This window comes from Nothobranchius furzeri, chromosome 16, assembly GCF_043380555.1.
Source record: "Nothobranchius furzeri strain GRZ-AD chromosome 16, NfurGRZ-RIMD1, whole genome shotgun sequence".
NCBI lineage: Eukaryota > Metazoa > Chordata > Actinopteri > Cyprinodontiformes > Nothobranchiidae > Nothobranchius > Nothobranchius furzeri.
Window position 1 is genome coordinate 48,925,348 of NC_091756.1, and position 22,310 is coordinate 48,947,657.

Consider the following 22,310-nt stretch of genomic DNA (forward strand, 5'->3'; position numbering starts at 1 on the left):
AAGAAACTATCTGGCCTGGGGAGGGGGTTAAATTTCTGGGGTGCCCTTCCAATGCCCCCCTTTAGTTTGCATGTAGGATCGCCTCTGGTGAATAGGAGCGAGAGCTGGAAATGATGCCACAGCTCACCTGTATGAGCAGAAGCCAACTGTTGCTGTTGTTGTCTCTGAAAATGGCAAGGGGAGTTATCCTAGCTCAACTTTTCTAAATAAATATAAAAATTTATGAGTAAAACATTTATTATTACAGATAAAGTTGAGTCGAAGCCACATGAACAACGACCTGTAGAAACAATTTATCACTTCATCACAATAAACAGCTGCTAAAATAGCTAAACTTAGTTGGAAACCGCACCTGTCTGAGAAAGTCTTGTCTCGGTTTTCTCACATCCGAGCGCTGCTTCGGCCGCGGACGGTGAAGTGTGGCCCGGGGAAAGCCCGGCTGGAAATGTCGAGGGTAAACAAAACAAAATAAAAATAATGAAAGTCGGATTTATGGATTAAACTCTGGTTAAAGTACATAAATTATTTACTTGTCCCGCGCGATGAGATGGGAAAAGTGCTGCTGGTGGTGACGGTGCGACTGTTCGGCTGCATGGGGAACATTAAACTCCGCGAGCCTGGCGTCCGTCCATACGTACAATGATCCGCGCCAAGTACACATCCGCGCCAACCAGGTATCCATCCGCGCAATATGAAAGTCATCATAGTTTACTTAGTATAGACCCAGATCCCAACCCAACTTTGAGAATAGATTAACGGCGTCATTTTTTTTATCGCGCGATAAGAGTCTGGCTTTGCCGCAGCGCGTTAACGCCGATAACGGCCCACCCCTAAAAATTATATAAATTAAAAGAAAGCAGCAAATAAAATATGTGAATTGTTAGTTAACTGAAAAACTACAGAGTGTCTCATAAAGACATAAATCGTAAAGATTTTGTCCAAGGTTGATTAGACCAGGTGGGTTCGTATCTCATATCCAGTTTAAGAGCTTTGTGTTCTTTTTAATTGAAACGTCGATGAAAGAGGTCCTTATGTGAAAATTATGTACTGAAGGTCAAATGCACATCTCTGACAGGTTTCGGAGCCCAGGGAAAGTAAGACCAAATGAAGGAAAAAGAAGGTCAGGTTTGATGTAAGTTATGATAAAATTAAAGTGTTCTCTTTTTTTTCTTTTAATCTGTCATTTCAGCTCAGGTTCCAGACAGCGACGAGCAGTTTGTTCCTGATTTCCATTCTGAGAACTGTAAGTACTCTTTTGATTTTCTTTATGAGTGTCCATGATGCATTTTGTGTCTGAAGAGCTTAAGGGTAAAATACAACAGCAAAACGTGAAACACAGCAGCAAAAATAGACCAGGTGTTAGGAGAAAACACTAATTCTGGTCAGAATGTGAGAAAAGTGTTGTGTATTTAGATTTATTTTTTATAAAATAATTCTTATTTTCAGGTTTTGTTGAGTTTCCCATCTCAGAATTTTTTTTCTTTCATTCAAAGAATCATATCCACATGTGATGCATGCAAATTAAATGAAAGATGAGTAATGTTGGTGTACACGCTCTCATGATACAAAAACCTCCACAGCCTGGTGCGATTGTCTGGTTGATGTTGGCGTGTTGTAGCAGCTGAGGGTGATGGCAGTCAATAGGTGTGAGTTCCTTTTCTGTGTCTGTGCTGCTGTTGATCCGTCACTGCTGCTCTCACAGATGCAACCACAAGTTGTACCATCTGATTAGATTTATGAAATGAAAATGGGATATTTCCTAAACTCAGAGCTTTATGTTGTTTCACCCAGCCCTTTTGGCTCTGGTCCAACAATTCCAGCTACAATACCAAAGAGGATAAAAGCTGGGGTCAACATTGGGCTGTGAAGTCTGCAGAGGTATGATACTGTAATTCACTGATTGTACGTTCTTCGGGGGTCATTACCAAGGATCTAATCACCCAGTCATCGAGTGAATCTGGATCCTGGCTAAATGTGCTGCTGTCGTTCATTTGCATGCCTTTGAAAGGCTGAATGGGTACAGCCCAGGAAACCAGTAGGAAATTATTCAGGGCCCAGGTACAAAGATGGCCCTTTGTGCACATCGGAAGGTGTAAAATAGAAAAGCAAATTCCTGGGCGGCACAACAGAGCTGCAATTTGAATGGGTTTCCCTTTCTTGTTGTGTGTCTGAACAATAGTGATTCAGGATCTGGGTGGGGGGGACGTCTCGCTCTACAAACAGGTTTTTTTTTCTCTTCCATTCACTTCTGACACTAAAATGGTTTGCAGCAACTCCCCAAAAGGGTAATCCATCCTTCAAAGTAAAAACCGGCATCCCTAGATGCCACTCAAAGCCACTTCCTTGTCTTTTGTGTCCAAACATCGTGTGACTTAACAAACTCAAAGTCACAACTGGTCAGACCATATGTGACACATGCTCTGAGCAACATTGTGGCCATCTGATGGCCAGCAATGTGCAGGAGGAAGTGCAGATGAACCTCGGGGCAAGCGGGGGTCATGTCGACTTAACCCACTGGCCTCGACGCCCAATCAGCTGTCGGGCTTCTGCTAACCGTTGACCTGGCTGTGATTTGCAGGGTCAGAGAGGCTTCAGGTTGATGGGCAGCTCCTTTACACACTCCTTCTGCAGAAAGTCTCCCTGCTGATCATCATCAATACCATCAGAACATCCTTCAACCTAAATTTAACTGATTGAAACACATATCCACCCCTTTTGTGTTCTCTGCTCATCTCTGTTTGACCTCAGAGCATGTGAAAGACATTCCCACAGTCTGATAAACACGAAAACAGTTGACTCACCTCTTTTGGGAAGTCTATACACACGCACGTGCACACACACACACACGCACGTACACACACACACACACACACACACACACACACACACACACACACACACACAAACACACAAAAGTCGAAAGCAAAGCCTTAATCCTGGCCGATCGGAGGATAATTGAAGCTTGCATTGAAAGCTGCACCCAGGTAAAATTAAACATAGTTGTTTACGGAGTCAAGTTGTTACCTGCTTGGGTGTGGTGGTGAGAGGGGGGAGGCAAGAACACATGTTGGAATGCTACATGGGGGGGGTGGGGTGGTCAGAGTCAGAGGTTGTGCAATACCTGCACATCTGGTAAATCTATCTCATCTGATCGTTTCTCCTTTAATTCGTTGCAAACAAGCATGCTCTGTTTGCAGGCTGCTGCCGATAGAGGGTTATGCAAACATGCATACCTTTACATACTGGCCTGTGCTTATGTGTGTTCAACAGTAATTGAGCCATGTTTTTCTGCGTTGGCCCTACGTGATTGGTTTGGATGCTCTAGAAGAAGGATTTGATTTTAATCCGGCAACGGGAGGAGGGCTGGTGTTTGTTTTGGGGCGCTGACCGCACCTTCGGGGGTTCTCTTTGCCTGACGCCAGCCTGTCAGCCTGGTTCCTTTGTCTGTTTGCTGCCTGCAGGGAAAGAAACACACAGAGGTGTCTGTCAAAGTGATGGTGCATGAACTTAATTAAAATAGCTTTACTGTGCCACTAATTTGATTTTCTTTTATAAAATGGAAGATATGGTTGGCGCTTTCACTGAGAGCTTGTTCTCCTTTGTCAAGGTATGTTGTTTACACTTGGAACAGCTCAAGAGATGTGACCCATTCATAAATTTTCTTGCCTGCATGCGTAAAAGGAAGTGTGCCTCCCCCACCCTCCCCCTGCTCCTCTTCTACTTTCTCCCTCTCCGTCTTCGGCAGCACTCTGCTGTCCTTCGGTCTTCATTCATAAAAATGCACCTACAGTACTCCGTCTCTCCAAGTGGATACTCCAGATCCCTCCCTCCCTTCCTGTTTCTGTACAAACGAAGTCAAATTTAAAAATCTCACACACACACCCTCCATCCCCCTCCCTTCTCTCTCTTCGCTCAACCTCTTCAAGCACTCACTCACATTGAGCGGTCCAAGATGTGAACTAATCCAGTGATTTAGAGTTGTGTAGGCTGATTGTTTAGTTTTGTGCCTTGCAGTAATTATATGGGAAGTTGTGGCTATAGAATGCCGATACAGTGTTTCTTTGAGAGCTGCTCGGTAAGAGGACGAGACAAAAGGAGAGACGCTGTGAGAGCAGAGGAAGTGAAACCAAACTCCTTCAAAAAGTAATTTGTGTCTTTTTTTTAATGCTGAACATTAAGTTGCTTTTACCTGCAGCTCTTAATCACTCTAATGACACTAATGTTCAGTTGTATTTAAACATTATCACCCCCAACCCCGAAAAATGTGTATATCTGACCAAAGAAAGTGCATGTGGATCATTTTCAAGGTATTTCTTTATATTTTAACATTTTAGTCCTGTGGGATTCTCACTGAACTCAGGGAATGCTCCTACCCATTTTAAAGCTTTGTTGTTACAATTTAACACTAAAGGAAGTTAAGTTTGAATAATGATCTCAATCACTGAAGGTACATCTGCAACTAAGAAACAGTTCAGCCTGGTTGAAGATGGCAGCAACAGCTCAATGGTCAGTGTTCGAGATATGAGTTAAGACTTGGCGTCATCCTAAACACACACACGCCAAGCACTAACTGACAGAACTAACGTACTTCGTCTAAAACAGTGGCATCAACTGTTTTGAGACATTTACGTTTAACTTCCTACTTCCTCATTTGAACTAGCAACAGAAACAAGGCTGTAACTTTTTTTTACTTTTCTAAAACCCATTGTTAAATATAGACAACTACTGACAGTAAAGGTTGAGTGAATTGTCAGTCTTACTCTGGACTCATGGGTGAAGCTTTCCAAGTTTTTATTTCTGATGGTCGAAGCAGAAGGAAAGAAAAAAACTGCATAAAGGTTTTAGTAACTCGTGCAACAAACTAAATCCTGGCTCCCTTTGGCTCAACGATTTCTGCTTTGTCATGAATTCACAGCCTTTCTGTTCTTTTGGGTTGTTCTGAACCGGCTCAGTCAGGAACATCAGCCGATGGGTGAACAAAGCCCCTCCCTCGTTTTCCCCCAAAAGAGAAGCTTGCAGCCCTGTGTCCTTCACTTTCCAAAATACAGCTGCTATGCAACAAAGTTTGTAAAAACACTCATGTGCCTGCCAGACACACACACACGCATGCACGCATACACACACACACAGATGCCAGTTTCTCTCTGAGCCAAGTCACTTTGTTTGTTGCAGCATTTTGTTTTGTTTTTGAGTAAAATGGTTGATTTATTTCACATGAACAGATGATTTTTTGACAACCTCTCATCCACTTAAAACAGCTTGTTTCGCGCACACACACACACACACACACACGCACGCACGCACGCACGCACACACACACACACACACACACACACACACACACACACAAAGGTCCCTGCTGTTTTATGAATGGACTGGTTGTGAAAGAAGGCTGAGGAAGTTAAAGGAAGTTGAGTGAAAGGGAGTGAACCTTCATTCATGACTGATACAAGGTTTATTTCTCTACCAGCAGCACCTTTTTCTCGTTGTGGGTCCTTATTTTCAACCAAGAAGAGTTCAAGTTAATCAACATTTAGTTTTGTTTCTAAAAATGGTAGTCTATTAAATACCTTTTAATTGAGCTTTTTATTTAGTTTTATAATCAACAGTATTCATCCTCATCAACTGGTCCTAGAGTAACTAGACTGAGACGTGTTGTTTTCTAGTTTAAACCGAGGGAAATACTAGCTGGACTTTACTGAGTTTAAGCAGAAACAGTGCTGCCAAAGCTGGGGGAGGGTTTTTTTTTTTACCAGCGGGACACAAGAGTTTGTGAATGTTGGTCCATCCCTGTGATGCTGCAGCTCACTGATGTGGTTTCTTTGACGGCTCTACTTCCAGCAACAGGAATGTTGTTTTGAAAGAAGCTGGTTCACAGACCAAAGATGAGAGTTGCAAGGTGGTAGAAATAACAGTAGCCGAGTGTGTAAATCATTTACACACAGAGGTGTGTCCCAGTGTTGTTGGACACCGTCTTTTTTAAGGTTTTGTTGGTTTTTATAACCGTTTGTCTGTTCTAATGAGACATTGCCCGCAAAACTTTGAGGAGAGGGTGGGGCCTTTAGACTTTTTCACTTATTAAAGTTGGGAAAACAATCTCTTGTGACTGTTGGGAATCTGGGACAGAAGCTGAGGATCCTACACTGATGGAGTTGAGAGGCGTTTATTTTAATTATTTCTACCACCTTAAACTTTCACTGATTTCGGTTTGGTAAAATCGTTTTTTTTTTTTTTTTTTTTTGTATCTTATTCTGTGTTAATGTTGGCAAAATGTCTCATGAAATGCTGGATACAATTTTTATTAAACTTAAAAAAACTACAAATACAACTGATTTAATTTTGGAGACAACTCAATTCGAGACTGCTACCAATGCTGATCATTAGTAGCCATTACAAAAATGGCTTTAAAAAGCAATCTGTTTTACAGAAAAGGAGCTGAAATTACCGTAATTGTTGAAATGACCGTTTTTTAAACTCAGTCACTCAAAATGAAAACAAACATGTCTAGCAGGGCCTCTGCATGTAGGTGTTGTTTCTGTACCTGCTTGTAATTTATATTGATACTAACTTGTCTAAGGACCATCCAAAAAATACAGCCTGGCGCAGCGCCTGTTAGTGGGGTAATGTTTTTGGACAGATACTTTTTATTTTTACTTGATTATAAATAAGTTAAAGTAGTGCTACGCTTACTCAGGTGATATCTTTTGGGCAGTAATGAAGTGTCCGAGCTGCGTTTGTTACCTTTGAGGTCGTAGGGATCTACAGTGTTGATTGTAGACGGTTTCTAAAAATACCGATCTCAAGCCTCCTTCAGAAGTTTATCCCTGTAAGGGATGTGTTCGTCCTTGTTTTTGTTATCCATCTTCCTTTTGACTATTTTTCTGCTTCAACTTTAGCTGCAGCTTACCGTAGCAATGTGAGTCATACACCTAAAATGTCGCTAAGGGGGTGTGGTTGACATGCAGGTCACGTGTCTTACAAGGACCGATTTGTAACTTGGTGGATTTTGTTTATGTTTATTTATTTGGCAGACACTTTTATCCAAAACGACGTACAATTTTGTTGTGATTTGTGGGGGAAACCGGAGTACCCGGAGGAAACCCACTCATGCATGGGGAGAACATGCAACTCCATGCAGAAAGGCCGCAGACGGGTTTCGAACCTGCAACATTCTTGCTGCGAGGCAACGGTGCTAACAACTACACCGCCATGCAGCCCAGGCAGGATTTTGCCGTAAAGCCTTACTTAAACTTCTCCGTCACTTTCACACTGTAAATTTGCATTCACAGACTTCCCCATCTTGGTTTGCGACCATGGAAGATTGTTAATTTAGCAGCCAGTAGAGAGCAGAGCGAGTCTCGGCTAGGATAAGCTAAACGTTAGCATTAGCAACTCCACAACATGGTAGAACTCCTTCAGGCTGGTTTTATTTGTGGAGATAAAACATCTGTGTTTCATATTTTTCCCCAAGAAAATACTTTTTACATTCATTTGAGTTTTGTTCACAAAGGCAGTGAACGGGGCAGTCAGAGGCCAGTTATTCACAAATTGTATATTAATTAGTAAGACTCTAAATCCTGTTCTTCCGTGACTTACACACCTCCAGCTAACCTCTAGGAAACAGGAGTGCCAGAGTTTTTTCCCCACAGAAAACGACACCCAAGGCAGTCATACTAGAGAACACGGCAGATTTACTGAAAAACAAATGTGTGCTCTCTTTAAAGAAATGTCGTCAATAAGGTGGAGAAGTTTTAGAGTTCAAATTTGAACCTGTCCTCCTTTTTAAGATCTCCCTAAAAAAGTTTCAACATTTTTTTTTTTTTCAGAAACTCAACCAAAACCACACTCTGTAAATTAAGATTTTTACCATTCTTGTCTTTGGCACATGATGAAATTTAAGGCAATAAAAGTTAAGCATAAACAATTTCACCACTTGAAAGCTGAAGATCCTACGGCACAATATTCAAGTAGCTCTTCTACCACATTGAACCATCTCTAATTTCTTGCAGTAGAAAGGTGTAAGACGCTTAAAAAACTGCCTTTTCATGCTTCTGAGAATACTTGCCTTGTTAAATTTGATGTCTAATTTAGACTACATTTACAATCCAGTGTCAAAAATATGATTATTAAAAAGCAGCTACTGGTACTTGATCAACACACTGAGCATACACATATATCAGCACATTAAACCCATACTGGACATAAAGTGGAGCGGGGGAACGTTTAGTAACCTGCTGACAAAGACCAGAAGGTGTGCAGAGTGAGCTGAGATTCAGCGCTCAGTGATATTGATCCTTTCTGATCCAGGAGCGGAGTGGGAGTGGATGGAGAGGGTTGATAGATGGCTTGATAAAGATAAAGAGCAGATAAATCAGCCTGAAAGCAGATGAGGGAAGGAGAGGGGTAAGAACAGGTCAAATGAGCTTTGAAGAGTTACGGTTGAGATCATGATCAAGCAGTGAGGGTCAAGGAAGAGGGTGGGGTTGGCGGGAACTGTGGATGAGGCATCAGGCTGATCATTTTCAGCAAGGTGTCCTGGCATTACTGCATTATCTCTTCTTGATTTCATTATCCTCACCTCGAGACTCGGAGGCAACAAACCCATCCTCCCGTCACGCCCTGGGTGGACAGCTGATTATATCCATTCAGTAATGGGGGGAGTGATCGATCGCTGCATTAAACATTAAAAGGGGACAGCTATATTAGAAGTTGAGGGATTGAGAGTAAAGAGTCAATATTGAGCCAGATTAATTACATCCAGGCCTCATCTGTGATGGGACGTCCCTCTGTCCCGAGACAGGGATGTATTGTATCTGCTCCACTAAACGGCATTGGGGCAGTAGATTTATAACTGCTCAATGGCCATTCATAAAAAGCTAACTCTGCACAGTTGAGAGTGAATTGGACAACAGGGAAAACATAAAATGTTGGAACGTGACTTAACGCTTCATCCTCTCAGCCTATGAGGAAAGTTAAGTTATGAAGCTGATTAGCATAAACATCCTTTTTTCCTGTAAGCAGGCTTCCATTTTCTTTTCAGCCATACTCTTTCATCCACAACTAATAGTCTGTAGACCCTTTTTTTAATATTACAGTTAAAGCCAGATATTTTGAGAATGTCTCAGTTGTTCTTGCACTTTGCTTAAACTCCAGAATACAACAAGCTGATCTGATTTATTAAAGACTCTTCCATAAAAATGAACCTAGACCTAAAATCCTTTTTACTGCATCACTGTCCTGCTTTGTTAATACAAGTGAGGGTAATTAGGAGTTAAAATCGTGGTTGAATTAAAGTGAAAGGGGAGATTAGGTGCTTCAGATGGAAGGTGGTGCTGGAAATGTATTTGTTCTTCATATTTTACCATCAAGGAAACTAGTGACTGTCACTGTTTTGCACTAAAAGTGCACATGCTGGAACCTAAATCAACCATTGATTGGAGCTTAAAGTTGTTGTCGGGGTAAATAAGAAAATCCAATAAGCCATCCATCCATTTTCTTCAGCTTCTCCAGAGTCTGGTTGCAGGGGCAACAGCCTAAGTTGAGAGGCCCAGACTTCCCTCTCCCCAGCTATTTGAGCCAGTCCTGCAGGGGGGATCCCAAGGTGTTCACTGGCCATCCGAGACAAATAGTCCCTCCAGCATGTCCTGGGTCTTCTTTAGCTTTCCTCCCAGTTGGACATGCTCGAAAAACCTCACCAGGGAGGAGCCCAGGAGGCATCCTAACTAGATACCCGAGCCACCTCAACTGGCTCCTCTCGATGTGGAGGAGCAGCAGATCTACTCCAAGCCCCTTCCGGATGGCCAAGCTTCTCATCGCTGCTTGTGTCCGCGATCTTGTTCTTTCGGTCACTACTGATTGACCGGTAAATCTAGAGCTTTGCGTTTGGGCTCAGCTCTCTTTCATCACAATAGACCAGTACAACGCCTGCATCGCTGCAGACGCAGCACCAATCCGCCTGTCGATCTCGCGCTCCACCTTTCCCTCACTTTTGAACAAGACCCCGAGATACATAAACTCCTCCATTTGAGGTAGGACCTCATCCCTGACCCAGAGAAGGCTTTCTACCCTTTTCTGACTCAAGACCATGGTCCCCGATTTAGAGGAGATTATTCTCATCCCAGCTGCTTCACACTCGGCCTCACCATGGCAGCAAATAATAGTAGTGTTGCCACCACAGTGTGGCTTATGAAAGCACCATGGCAGCATGGCAATGTGAGAACGTTACAGCTTTTGTGTCCTCAAGCTTGATAGTAATATTATCGCAACAGTGGACTTCTGAATGAAAATCACACCTTCGTGTATCAGATGGTGATGTCATGATCATGTGTTGAACATCCGGGTGGTTTGTGGGGGAAAAAAAAAAGATTCAATTGTCATAAAAAACAATTTATGTCCAAGCTTATGATCATCACCCCCACCCACCACTTTATACCACCATTACGTAATCTTTTGTTAAAAGCACACAGTAACGCCACATACCGTCAAAGGCTGACCTCTTATGAATGACCAAAGGTGCCCTGATGTTATCTTAGCTTTGTGGCAAATTGACCCCATCGTTTTATATAAGAGGCTTAAGGAGAATATTTTGGACAGACTAATATTCTGCTTAAGGTGCAGGGATTTTACTGCTGAGGACTTAGATGAAGGTCTGTTTCTCTGATGAATTCTCTCTCTCACTGTTTGGGCTATCTGGAGAAAAGATTGGAGAATAAATAGGAGAGCACTCCAGTGTTGTGTCCTGTAATGCACCATTAAATCACTGGTGGGTGTGTGTTTTGTCAGTGAAGGAAGTTGATTTACTCACAGTCTCACCTTAAGCTGGGCGGACGCTGTACGACTTTTTCACTCGTAGCACTCGGCTCCAGCTCAAACTGTACGACTTCCTCGCAGAGCAGATCTCACGAGTCATGTGCTCAAACTGTATGACCCAGTTCTTGGATGCGAGCTGACTGCTAACACTGTACGTGTGGCATGAACTACCGCAGCTAAAAATTAGCCAGTAGATGACCCATCACGTTAGAATTACAAGCACGAAGACGAAAACCCCGGAAGTAAACACCAGGAAAAAGAAAGACAAGCGTTCGGTTCAGAGCAGAAAAGCACCTGCATGCTCCCGGTTAACCACAGTAATACCCGTGAAAACAAGACGTTTGTCTTTGGCTCTTCTTGCCATCATGTGTGTTGATGAAAAGAAACCGTTGTTTGTTTGTCACTTCTGCTTCCTTAAATTCCACCCCTGCTTTCGTGTTTGCGCATGCGGCGTGAACGGTTCTGATACTTTTTGGGTTGCAGCTGCTCGCATCACCGCTTCAACAGTGCAATGCCCTCAGGAGGGACGAGCAAAATATCAAACACGCCAGAAGTCCGTGCAAGCTCACAATTGCTGATCGGTAGCTAGTCACGTGGTGTTACTCGCCTCTCATAACCCCCTGTATACTACACAATGCTCAGCGCAAAACTCGCCCCGATCTTGTGGATTCTCGCACGAGTGGAAAATTGTCTCAAAAAAGTGAAAAAGTCACACAGTGTACGCCTGGCTTTAGAACACACGAATAACAAATGGTACCAAATCATCCTCCCAGAGGAACTCCTTCAGTCATTTAAGAACAAATTGGTGAGGAACAGTGTATTTTCTAGCATGGTGGAGTACCAGGTCACATGGATAAAGCAAGTGGGTCAGCAAAGTAAATATTAAAATATTCTCAAGATGTGGATGGACAGAAAAATACATAATCTGTAAAATCTGACTCGTGAAAAATTTTAGAGGTCTTGAAAAGGAAGAACAAACTGCAGATATTTGGGGCTGCATTAACTTCATGTTGTCAATAAAAGCCTTAACTTGTGAAATTCTTGTTATTTTACTTCAGTATTCATTAAAATTAGTTTAAACAGCTTTAGGAAAATTAACATTTGTGTCTCCACCCTAAACCTTTCTCCATAACTGAACATTATGATTGGTAGTTTTGATGGAGGTATTTTTCATGATGACCATTCAAAGACTGAAAATCACTGTCTTCTTGTTTGACAAATGTACAGCTTCTCAAATTAGGGAATTGAAACTATGATGCTTGCAAATTTCACTGAGCAACTCCCTTTACCATGATTAGTGTCATTCACATCTACATCCTGTTAGTCAACTCAAGATATAACGACAAATTCACAAAACCTTGTGTAAAAGGGCCACATAGCTCCTCAGACTTGTCTTCTCTTCTCTGTGCACTTTATATCAATCTGGTTAGCCGTGCTTGAAAGGTATCTGACAACTGTTTTTTAAATATTCAGGGATCCATTATCAGATGGGAAAGGAGGATCTGTAAATCAGATAGAGCAGACGCTAATGCATCCAACACTCCAGGTCTGAAAGAGCAGGCTGAAGCCATTCTCCACCCTGTTCAGGGACGAGGACGGGTTCGTTTGTGCTGCCTGGTCTGCTCGAGTCTCTGCCTGTCTTTCTGATTGTTCACTGACCCAAGAAGCATGCACACATGTCCAGCACATGTTTGCATGCACCAATGGAATGACTGGACTGAAAAAGTCTGGATCACATTGTATTGCCTCAGCTTCTTCTACCATAGCATTCTCACTGTTACTCTAAAATTATTCACATATCTGAAACACGCTTTGCAAAATGCAATATATCCAAATTTTCCAAAATACAAAACAACTTCACTTTTAGCATCAGTTTTATCCTTTTGAGCTTTGTAAAATCATGCATGTGTAAAGAAATAGTTGTTTTCTCTCGAGTTCCTGTGAAAAAAATATTTTGATTTGTCAGATTTGCCTCATTGAATGTGGTGATGCTACATTTTATTGATACTAAAACCTTATTTCCAAAAAATCTATGTGCACATTTATCATTTATGAATAGTAAACTTGTAATGTTGATTGAGTAGTGGCAAAGGACTATGCATTATGGGCTTGACACACAGGAGGTGACATCACCTCTCCTCCATTCATTTTCAATGAGACATGTACGACAAAGCGATAATCGCGGGTCTCCCTCCTACCAAGCGAAATGCGAAAAATGTGCGTGTGAAATTTTGCGCTTGTGCACGTGTCGTGCACAGGCGACCCAGCGACGCGATCCCAGAAAGTTGAAATATTTTCAACTTTTCATCGCTGTTGCTCAGACGAGGACCAATCAACAGAGGTTTCATTCACTGACCAATGAGCGGACAGGATGCTCCGTACATCTCCGAGCAAACATGAAGGAGAAGTTGATTATTATTATGTTTTATATAGTAAAATCAGAAGTAAGATTTCACATAACTCTAGCAGCACCTTGTGAAACATATCTACCACTTTATTAACTCTGAACCGCTTAAATAACCTTAATTCCCTCCAACCTGACACAGCCAATCAAAACAACGGAAGTTTCGATTTTGCCATGGAACGGAACGCGTAGACGGCTTTGCCGCTGGCCGCTGCCGCGGATCGCCTCCCGTGTGTCAGGTAATAAAAGCGACAGCGGCAAATTTCGCTGATCGCGGTCGTTTGTCGCCTCCCATGTGTCGAGCCCATTATTAGATGTTATTTAAGCGGTTCAGAGTTAATTAAGCGGTAGATGTGATGTTTCACAAGGTGCTGCTAGAGTTATGTGAAATCTTACTTGTGATTTTACCATTTAAAACATAATAATAATCAACTTCTCCTCCATGTTTGCTCGGAGGTGTACGGAGCATCCTGTCCGCTCATTGGTCAGTGAATGAAACCTCCGTTGATGGGTACTTGTCCGAGCAACAGCGATGAAAAGTTGAAAATATTTCAACTTTCTGGGATTGCGTCGCTGGGTCGTGCACAAGCGCAAAATTTCACACGCACGTTTTTCGCGTTTCGCTTGGTAGGAGGGAGACCTGCGATTATCGCTTTGTCGCGCATGTCTCATTGAAAATGAATGGAGGAGAGGCAATGTCGCCTCCCATGTGTCGAGCCCATTTAGGATTTGGGGCACTTTTTTGCCACTGATGGGCTAAACATGAGCAATGTTTTTGTTTGTTTGCATAAAAAACTGGATGCATTTTAATTAAACTTATTAAATAATCATTAGATGTTTAGTCGGACTCTTGATGTTTTTGACATAAAACCTAGGTCTGTGGTTGGCACTAAATGTACTATTAATTATTACCGTGTGCTTTTCAGCAAAAAATTGTTGCTGTTATATATCCTCATGTTGTCGGCGCAGTGATGTCCGAGTACTGTAGTATTTTTGTGTCCCCTTTTTTCTTCTCTCTCTCTCTCTCTCTCTCTCTCTCTCTGCAGGTCTAGATGTGGATTTTTGTACACCCTTTATTGTTTATATTTGTAAGTTTTGAAAATGGTCGTAAATAAGTTGAAAACAAAAAAAAAACAATAATTAAATACATTAATTGATAGAGAGAAAGAAAGAGAGAAGGAAAAGCTTTGTCCCTAATAATACTCACTGGCTTAAATGAAGAAATGATAGTGCTTTAATCATTGAGCTCTACTTCATTATGTAGGTGTACATGTTTGTTGAATTCCTTTAGAGTTCATTGCAGCTTTGCTCTGATGCCTCAGACGCGCTGTAGTAGCACATTCAGAAGTTAACTGTAGCATTTGTTAACTGACATCCTTCTTTTTAACCCTTAAAATGATTGCACCAAAGAAAGGAGCAGGAATGGGACACCAGGTACCTTTCCAGCTTTTATTTAGTGCATCATGCACATGCCTTGTACCACTTCACGTTCTAAACACACATCCTGTTAGATAAGAACCAGATCCAGAGATAACCATGCACATCCCTTACAAAGCTGAACTTTATTTGTATAAAATGGACCCACTGAGTGGGTGTTTACAGGACACTCGTGTTCTGCGCTTTAGTGAGTTCCTGTCACCCTGTTAGACACTCGGCTGATGTCCAAAGAGTAATTGTGAGGGAGAATGTCGTGTGCTGCAGACTTCCAGAGGCTTAGGACTTGGCCAGGCTGGATATAAACATCCAGTGTAAGACTCTCCAGATGTTCTCCTGTCTCCATGCTGGATTTCTATGCACTGAGGCCTTTAAAGGTTGGAAATAATCTGGGTCTCGTCCACTGCATGACAACTCATTCATTTGTGATATTGAGTATATTTGACAGATTCTGAATGTGTTAAACCTCTTCATTTTGTGTCTCTAAGCAGCCCCACCAAGCTGTTTTTGTGCAGCTGTTTCAGGGTTCTGTGTGCTTTTATTTACCGTAGGAGTCCTGACATTTTCACACCAGCTCTTCAGGGTTCAGCTGAGGGGCCCTATTGTATTGTATTGTAGTGTGTGCGTGTGCGTGTGCGTGTGCGTGCGTGTGTGTGTGTGTGTGTGTGTGTGTGTGTGTGTGTGTGTGTGTGTGTGTGTGTGTGTGTGTGTGTGTGTGTGTGTGTTGGGGGTGGGCATCCTTGCTCATGTGATTGTTTGTGGTAGGTGTCCATTGAATGAGAGACCTCCCTGTGTAATGATCCCTCTACTTCCTAAAGCACTCAACCATGACCATCACCTTTCACCCCTCATCCTCCCCCCTCTAAGAGCCACATTTACATAGGTAAACACCCATCCCCACCTCACTTTTTGCTGAGGTCACCTTTATCTTTAGCCGGGGAGCAATCAAGAAAGGCAGGAAACAAGGAGGGAGGATACGAGGAGTGTCAGAAGACCTTATCTGTTCAGGAGGTGATGGGAACCGGTCAGAGAATTGTAAACCCATTCATGCAACTGATATTCAATAAGCCTTTAATAATTTACATTAAATGGTGATCTGTTAAATAAATGAATCCCAGAAAGTGCTACGAAAAAAGAAGTGCTGCAGCTGCAGCTAATTAGCTGCAGTCACTTAGAACTTAAATAGCCTTTAATAGCAGAATCATGGACACAAACATTTTGTCATGAGGCAGTTTTGATCAATTCATAATTTCTAGATATATTTTACTGAAATGAAATAAAACTTTATGTAAATGAGCTCTATGACCATAGCTTCCAAAAATAAGTGAACGATTTGCATCGTTGCCCCCACCCACACACATACACACTTTTGAAATCTAAAAATATGTTTGCATGATGAAACTTGAAAATTTAGAATATGGTGCAAAAGTCCCTTTATTTAGTAGTAGTAGTAATATTGCAGTGATTGTCTGACCTATAAACGGTGAGGGGAGGTGATGACGGGGGAGTTACTGCCAAGCTCCGGCTGGCATCTATATGGAAGATGAAAGTAAAAACAGACAATAAGTTTCACTTTTGTAAACGGAAGCAGCTGAAATAATAAACTGAAGCGATCTAGAGCTCTGGTAGCTTTTCTCCTTTAGAGCGAGAGGTCAGCTCATCAGAGACTGCACGGGGACTGCAGGCGACACCTTGAGGAGCGGCTTGTTAAAAAATGTAGACGTCGCTGTTGTGCAATCATTTGTAAAAAGGACACGACTACGCCACATTACCGCCACGGTCTGACCACTTTTAAACAACCCAAGGCTGTTGCGGCAAATTGACGGCATTGTTTTGTAAAAATGGCTACCGTGTGACGTAGATCTGTCAGGCCTTTGATATCCTAGAGTTTCCCCGTCTATTTTCTATCAGAAGCTAACTCAGGAGACAGGTGAAGACTTTTTTCATGTTCAGCCTGCAAGAAAATCTCAGAGTGACCCATTATGATCTGAAATGATAACTAAAAGGTGTTTTTAGTAAATCACACCTTTTAATGAAACAAAGGCTATTTTTGATTTACTAGTCGTTTCACAACAGTGATCCACTTTGGTTTTAGCCTAACTGCTTGTTTTCTTTTTCTTAACTGAGGTTGTTGGAAAAGCTAATATATTAAGTGTTCATAATCATTCTATAGAAACCCACAGCAAAACTATCTGAACTGTCACATTTTCTCAGAAATATTCAGCTTAACAGGACATTAACTGCTGTGTTTAGAATTCGTCTTTTCACTTTTAAACACCTTTCAGTGACTTTTGCTCCATTTATAAACTCACAAGGCAACACTTCACCTTGAAATATGAGGATCTCTTTCAAAGGGTGATGAAATATAAAAAAAAAACTGGTTAATGGAGGTAATTTTGCCCCAAAATAAAAGCAGGAAGAGAAGGAAACCTGAACAGTGTAACTCTGCTCAGATCTGTTTACAGGACTGCCAGCAGCTTATAAACCACAGCAGCAAATCTGACATCATTTGGACAGGAAGATTTACCGTAACATGCAACACAGTTTATAAGAGTTGGTGAGAACCAGAGTTTGTTTTATTGGAGGAACTATTTTAGACCTAAATGCACGATTGTATAAATTTAAGGACATGGTTTTAAAAGTCCAAAATCCAAACTCAAATCTGAGCTGGTGCAATGAAGCTTGCTGCAGATATCTCCAGAATATGGTTAATTTGGATGATTGTGTTAATCTGGCATCAGCAGCAGCTCAAATTGTCTCTAATCTCAAATGACAGCATAAAACTCAACAAGCTTAGCTGAATGTCTCATCTCATATGAGGAGGGTGGTGAATTTAGACAGGGATGAATGCATGAACGAATAAGCTGAACTAAGGTTTTTATCTAGGATCTTCAAGCTGTGCTTTTCATGCACACACCACTGGAGCTGGAAGCTGCCATTTAAAACAATTAAATCTGTTGCTCAAGTGCATTTAGACAGTAGGAGTCAAGAAATGAACCAACAACCCTGCACTTATCGGAAACCCGCTGAGAATAAAGCTTGGTTTATGCTACACGTGGTACACGCACGGATTGATGGAAGTGCGTTGCCTTCAGACTTCTTCGTCATCTGGGGAGTGTTGCAAAGCAATTCCCCGCCAGGGCAGCAGAGGGTGTAGCACTGTTCTGGGGTATCCTGTCATATATCCGGTCCAGAATAGTGCATTTACTTGTGTTTCTTTTGTGTTTTTGTATTTCAGAGACTTTTTAACATGGGCAAATTTGTCCCTCATTCTCCTCCACCTCTTCATGTGCCCACCACCTCTAAACCCACGTTTCCCGTCATTTCCATCCATGAATAAAATGCTTGCTGCCAATCTTTTTACTTCTCCAGTCACGGGTGAATAAACGGTCATATTTTTTTGAGTTTCTTCGCTAGGTATTCTTCAATCTGCTCTGCCACGAGATATCTTTGTTTTTGAGGGCGCAATGGCGGTGCTGTTGACAAAAGCGGCATCCTGACCAATCACAAGCTTGCATTCTCCGTCTCTTTCAACGGATGTTCAGAAAAGAGGGCTCGACTCTGTCTGTCCTTGCGAGGGCTCTCCAGCAGGCTCGCAAAGACGGATAATGGCGTTGCGTGTCTCCGTACCAACGCAGAAGCATAAACCAAGCTTAAGAAAATAAAAAAACACTGCAGCTGAATTTCATGAACTTTAGCTGAAAGAAGTGGAACATTAATGAATGTTTAAACTTCCCTGTGGATTCACTTATTCTAATTTATCATTTGTAAGAGGAAGTTAACTGAGAAACATATTTTGTTCTTTTTAAACACAAGCAGTCACCCTGAGTTTCACATGCAGGTTAAACATTTTCTTCATTCCCCTTCTCCCTTTCAGCCACAGACCCGCGGTTGGATCAGAAAAAACATTCCCTTCTACGTCACAGAGAGATATTTGGATTTATGGACTCACCCACCGTGGGTGCAAGTGCGGAAGACTGATAATGATTTAGCAGCCCGGAGAGAACAGAGCACAAGTCAGCTAGTAGAAGCTAACCGTTAGCGTTAGCAGCACAACCACACGGCAGAACTCTTTGTCTCCTTTAAAAAGCAGCTTTTCTCCTTTAGCTGAAACTCACCTGTTCAGGCTGGCTCTGGTGTGACCTTCATCACCACCCTCTCCTTATGCTGCTCTTCTACCTATTCTGCCTTTCCCAGGATTCACTGATTTCCTTTTTTCTTATTCATTTTCTCTCTCCCTTTCCTTACATTTCTTAATCACTATTTACTTATTCTTTTCTTATTTTAAATGTGTCCTTAATCATTTTTAAAATCTTTTTTATATTTAATTTTTTGGTTTTGTGAAGCGCCTCGTGATTTTTTATCTTGAGAGGCGCTATATAAATGTTTGTTTTCTTTTTTCTTTCTTTCCTCCAGGCTTGTTGTTTATGCAGATAAAACGTTGTTATATTTTTTTTACCCAAGAACAAAGACAAATGACAGCAGTGGTAAAGTCATGTTGCTTTTAGCCAAACATTCTATACATTTAAATATCATGAATATGAATGCGTTAAATCCTGCCGTTTTCTACCTTCCACTTCTCCAACCAACGTCTACTTCCCGAAACAGGAGCACGAAACTTTGTTCCACAGAAAGGTTTACATGGCGTCATTTATACTGTCCTAACAGATGATTAAAACAATTAATAAAATGTTACAAAAGCAGAAGTCACGTGAAAGTGGAGCTAATTAATTACAATGTTTTGAGCAAAATACGCAAATAAATTGAAAGGCCCTCAATAAAATCCATCTGGTGGTTCTTGAGATATTTTTGCTAACAAACACGCATGCGCAAACTGACTGCATGCATCAACAAACCCCTCAGAAAATCTAGTGACATCAGAACATCCTCACGAATCGCCACATCAAAAGCCTCATTCATGCCAACCCCACCAGCAGTGGCTCGTCATGCTCTATGAGGATTGTTTGTAGTTCATGACCAAGCCTGAGAACAGGATGAACGTCAACAGACAAACACGGTTGTATTATTAGAGTGGTGGTCATGTGCCACCCTCCGTGTGCACCAGCAGACGGTCTGTCGGCGACTCGGAGGAGGCCGGAATCCCCACCACGTCTGTCTGGGAAATCTGGGTAAATGCTCTCTAATCCTGTTGATCCCAGGATAAATCCAACACTTCCTCACCTGCCTGCCTGCCGTGGGAGAGTGAATACACACCAAAAGCAGGAAGCTGCATGACTCTCTCGTCACTTTAATGTGTTTATAGTTTTGATGTTAAACAGGTTCAAGTGAAATGGGAAAGTCTAAATCAAATGTTAAAAGTTTTCCTTAGCAAAATGGAGTAGAATTCTTGGCAAGCGTTTGCGTTTTTGTAATTCTGGCAACAAAAACAAGAAAATGTTGTGAATGTCAGGGAGTTTTCTTTGCTCACGTTCTACCTCTCAGCCATTTTGTGTTTTGTTCAGCGAGCCAGACGTTTTTTTCCTCGTCTTTTTGTGAATGGACGACTCTGCTATGTAATTACCTGGGCTGTGCTTTCAGTGTGGCCTGTTCTGTTAGCGCCACACCCACTGCACACACACACACACACACACACACACACACACACACACACACACACACACACACACACACACACACACACACACACACACACACACACAATCAAGCAAAGACAGACAAGCTAACATTTCATGACGCTAACACAACGTGCACGCTCACATGAAGGCATGCCTCCCCAGCTGGAAGTGCACAGCTGCTGCTGTTTACCCTGTCGGGACCAGAAAAACATCCTGTACAGTTCTCTGGGTGAAAACCTCCCCTCGCATAATAAACACGAGCCCTCTGCACAGTTTGAAGCTCCACTTTGGGTGGTTTCTGTGGCCATCAAGGCAAAGGTCCCCTCCAGCAGTCCAGCTTGATGGACACTTCAATATGTTACAGATTAAGTGGACTCCTTTGGGTCAACATTAGATACTTAAAATGTTTGTGGCATCCTTAGATTTCCTTGGTTAACGCTGAAGTGATGCAAAGCCCCGTATGCTCTTCTGAAGAAGGTGTAACGTACACTACAAAGGTGTAACATTTTAGCTGCTGTTGTGTCTGGAAGAGCCAAGAAAAGTGTGGGAAGGAGGCTTTGGACTTTCAAATGACTGCTGGAATGCAGTTGTGTGCAATGAAAGCATGTGTGTTTTTGTGTCTGTGTTTATGCAACTGTGTCTTAGACGTGGCTGTCTGCTGCATTGTGCTGCTGCTGAAAGTCGCTTAAGCATTTTGGGTTGGCACAAAAGACACATTCCTGCACAGACAGGAGATTTAGTTTTGACTCGGGCTGACGGTAGTATTAGGGCAGGGCTGAATCACAAAGGAATCTTGCTCACGTCTGCTTTCTGTTTGTTGTCTCCTGCAGCAGTGGCGTTTCATAGTCCTCCAGTCACTATCAAGAAGGAACCACAGAGTCCAGGATCTGACCCCAGCCAGTCCTGTAGCCACAAACAAAACTTCAACTACCCCAGTGGAGAGCAGTGCCTTTATGCCAGGTACCCCCTCATTTTTGGTCATTAAAGGTGCGATTTATAAAAATTCTACAGTGAAATAATCACAAAACAGTCTAATATCATGTTGGAAGGAAGGGTATACTGAAACAGATTTTATTCTTAGCTGGCTGTGGGATTGTCTGTTTTTATCCTTTTGAAGAAAAATAAACTTTTTTTTTACACTCTTAAGAGTTTGTGAGGTTGCCGAATCTTCAGCAAGCATTTGTATTTCAACACCAACAAGCAAAAAGCTCCAGAGTGGTTTAAAGAACCAAAGCCAGTAAACAGGAGTGACCCAGAAGTTATTTCTTGAACCCCTAAGAAGCCACACGGTATACTCTAATATCAGCTAACGTTGAGCTTACAATGCTAATGGTGGATTTGAAGCAAATGTTGTGTCAAAAAATATCTCAAGCTACTTATTCAATTCCCAACAAATCAATATTACAGTGAAATGTATGCGTGAAGGGAATAATGAGTCTATTGGTGCGTTTTACTTCCTTTATTGAGTCATTCAGAAAAGCAAGCTAATAGTAAAACGGTAAATTACCACACTTCCTGTAATGCTGGAGACAAATTACCATAATAAGTGTCGTAAGTGCTCCCTACAGGAAAACGCCTAAGAATTCTAACATCAGATATGACTATATTTATTATCTACTTACCAACTTCCTGTTGACTCATCTTCACATGTTCTCTAGATTCGTCTGGCACTAAGCTGTAACTAGGGCTGGGCAATAAATCAAAAATGTATCGTTATTGAAATTTCTGACTCTTATTGAGATAAATGTTCCCTTGTCAAAAAATGTGATAATGAAAAATGAAAAGATGTATGTAGGTTGGCAACATTCATGTCTGTTTAAGAAGCTGTACCACCTTGAGTCATGTAAAAATGTGACAGCCCCATCTAGTGGAAAACTTTTGTTTCTGTGCATACCTGTAGTTATCGTCCATTTATTGTTATCGAGGTGAAATCCTCAATATAGCGTGATATTGTTTTTAGGCCATATCACCCATTCCTACTCTGTAACTGACAACAGCCATGAAACTCACGAAAGGGGAGTGAGAGAGAGTAATGTTTTTACTTGAAATAATGTACTGTAGTAGCCACTTTTGACCACATGATGTCA

General features: G+C 41.9%; 1 protein-coding gene across 1 annotated transcript in view; it reads left to right on the forward strand.

Moving 5' to 3' along the window:
- etv4 (ETS variant transcription factor 4) overlaps positions 1-22,310 on the forward strand; it is a 47,210-nt gene that overhangs the window by 12,632 nt on the left and 12,268 nt on the right. The window contains exons 5-6 of the mRNA XM_054749370.2: positions 1,190-1,243; positions 21,054-21,183. Coding sequence (XP_054605345.2) covers positions 1,190-1,243; positions 21,054-21,183 — 184 coding nt within the window. The remainder of the gene's footprint in view (positions 1-1,189; positions 1,244-21,053; positions 21,184-22,310) is intronic.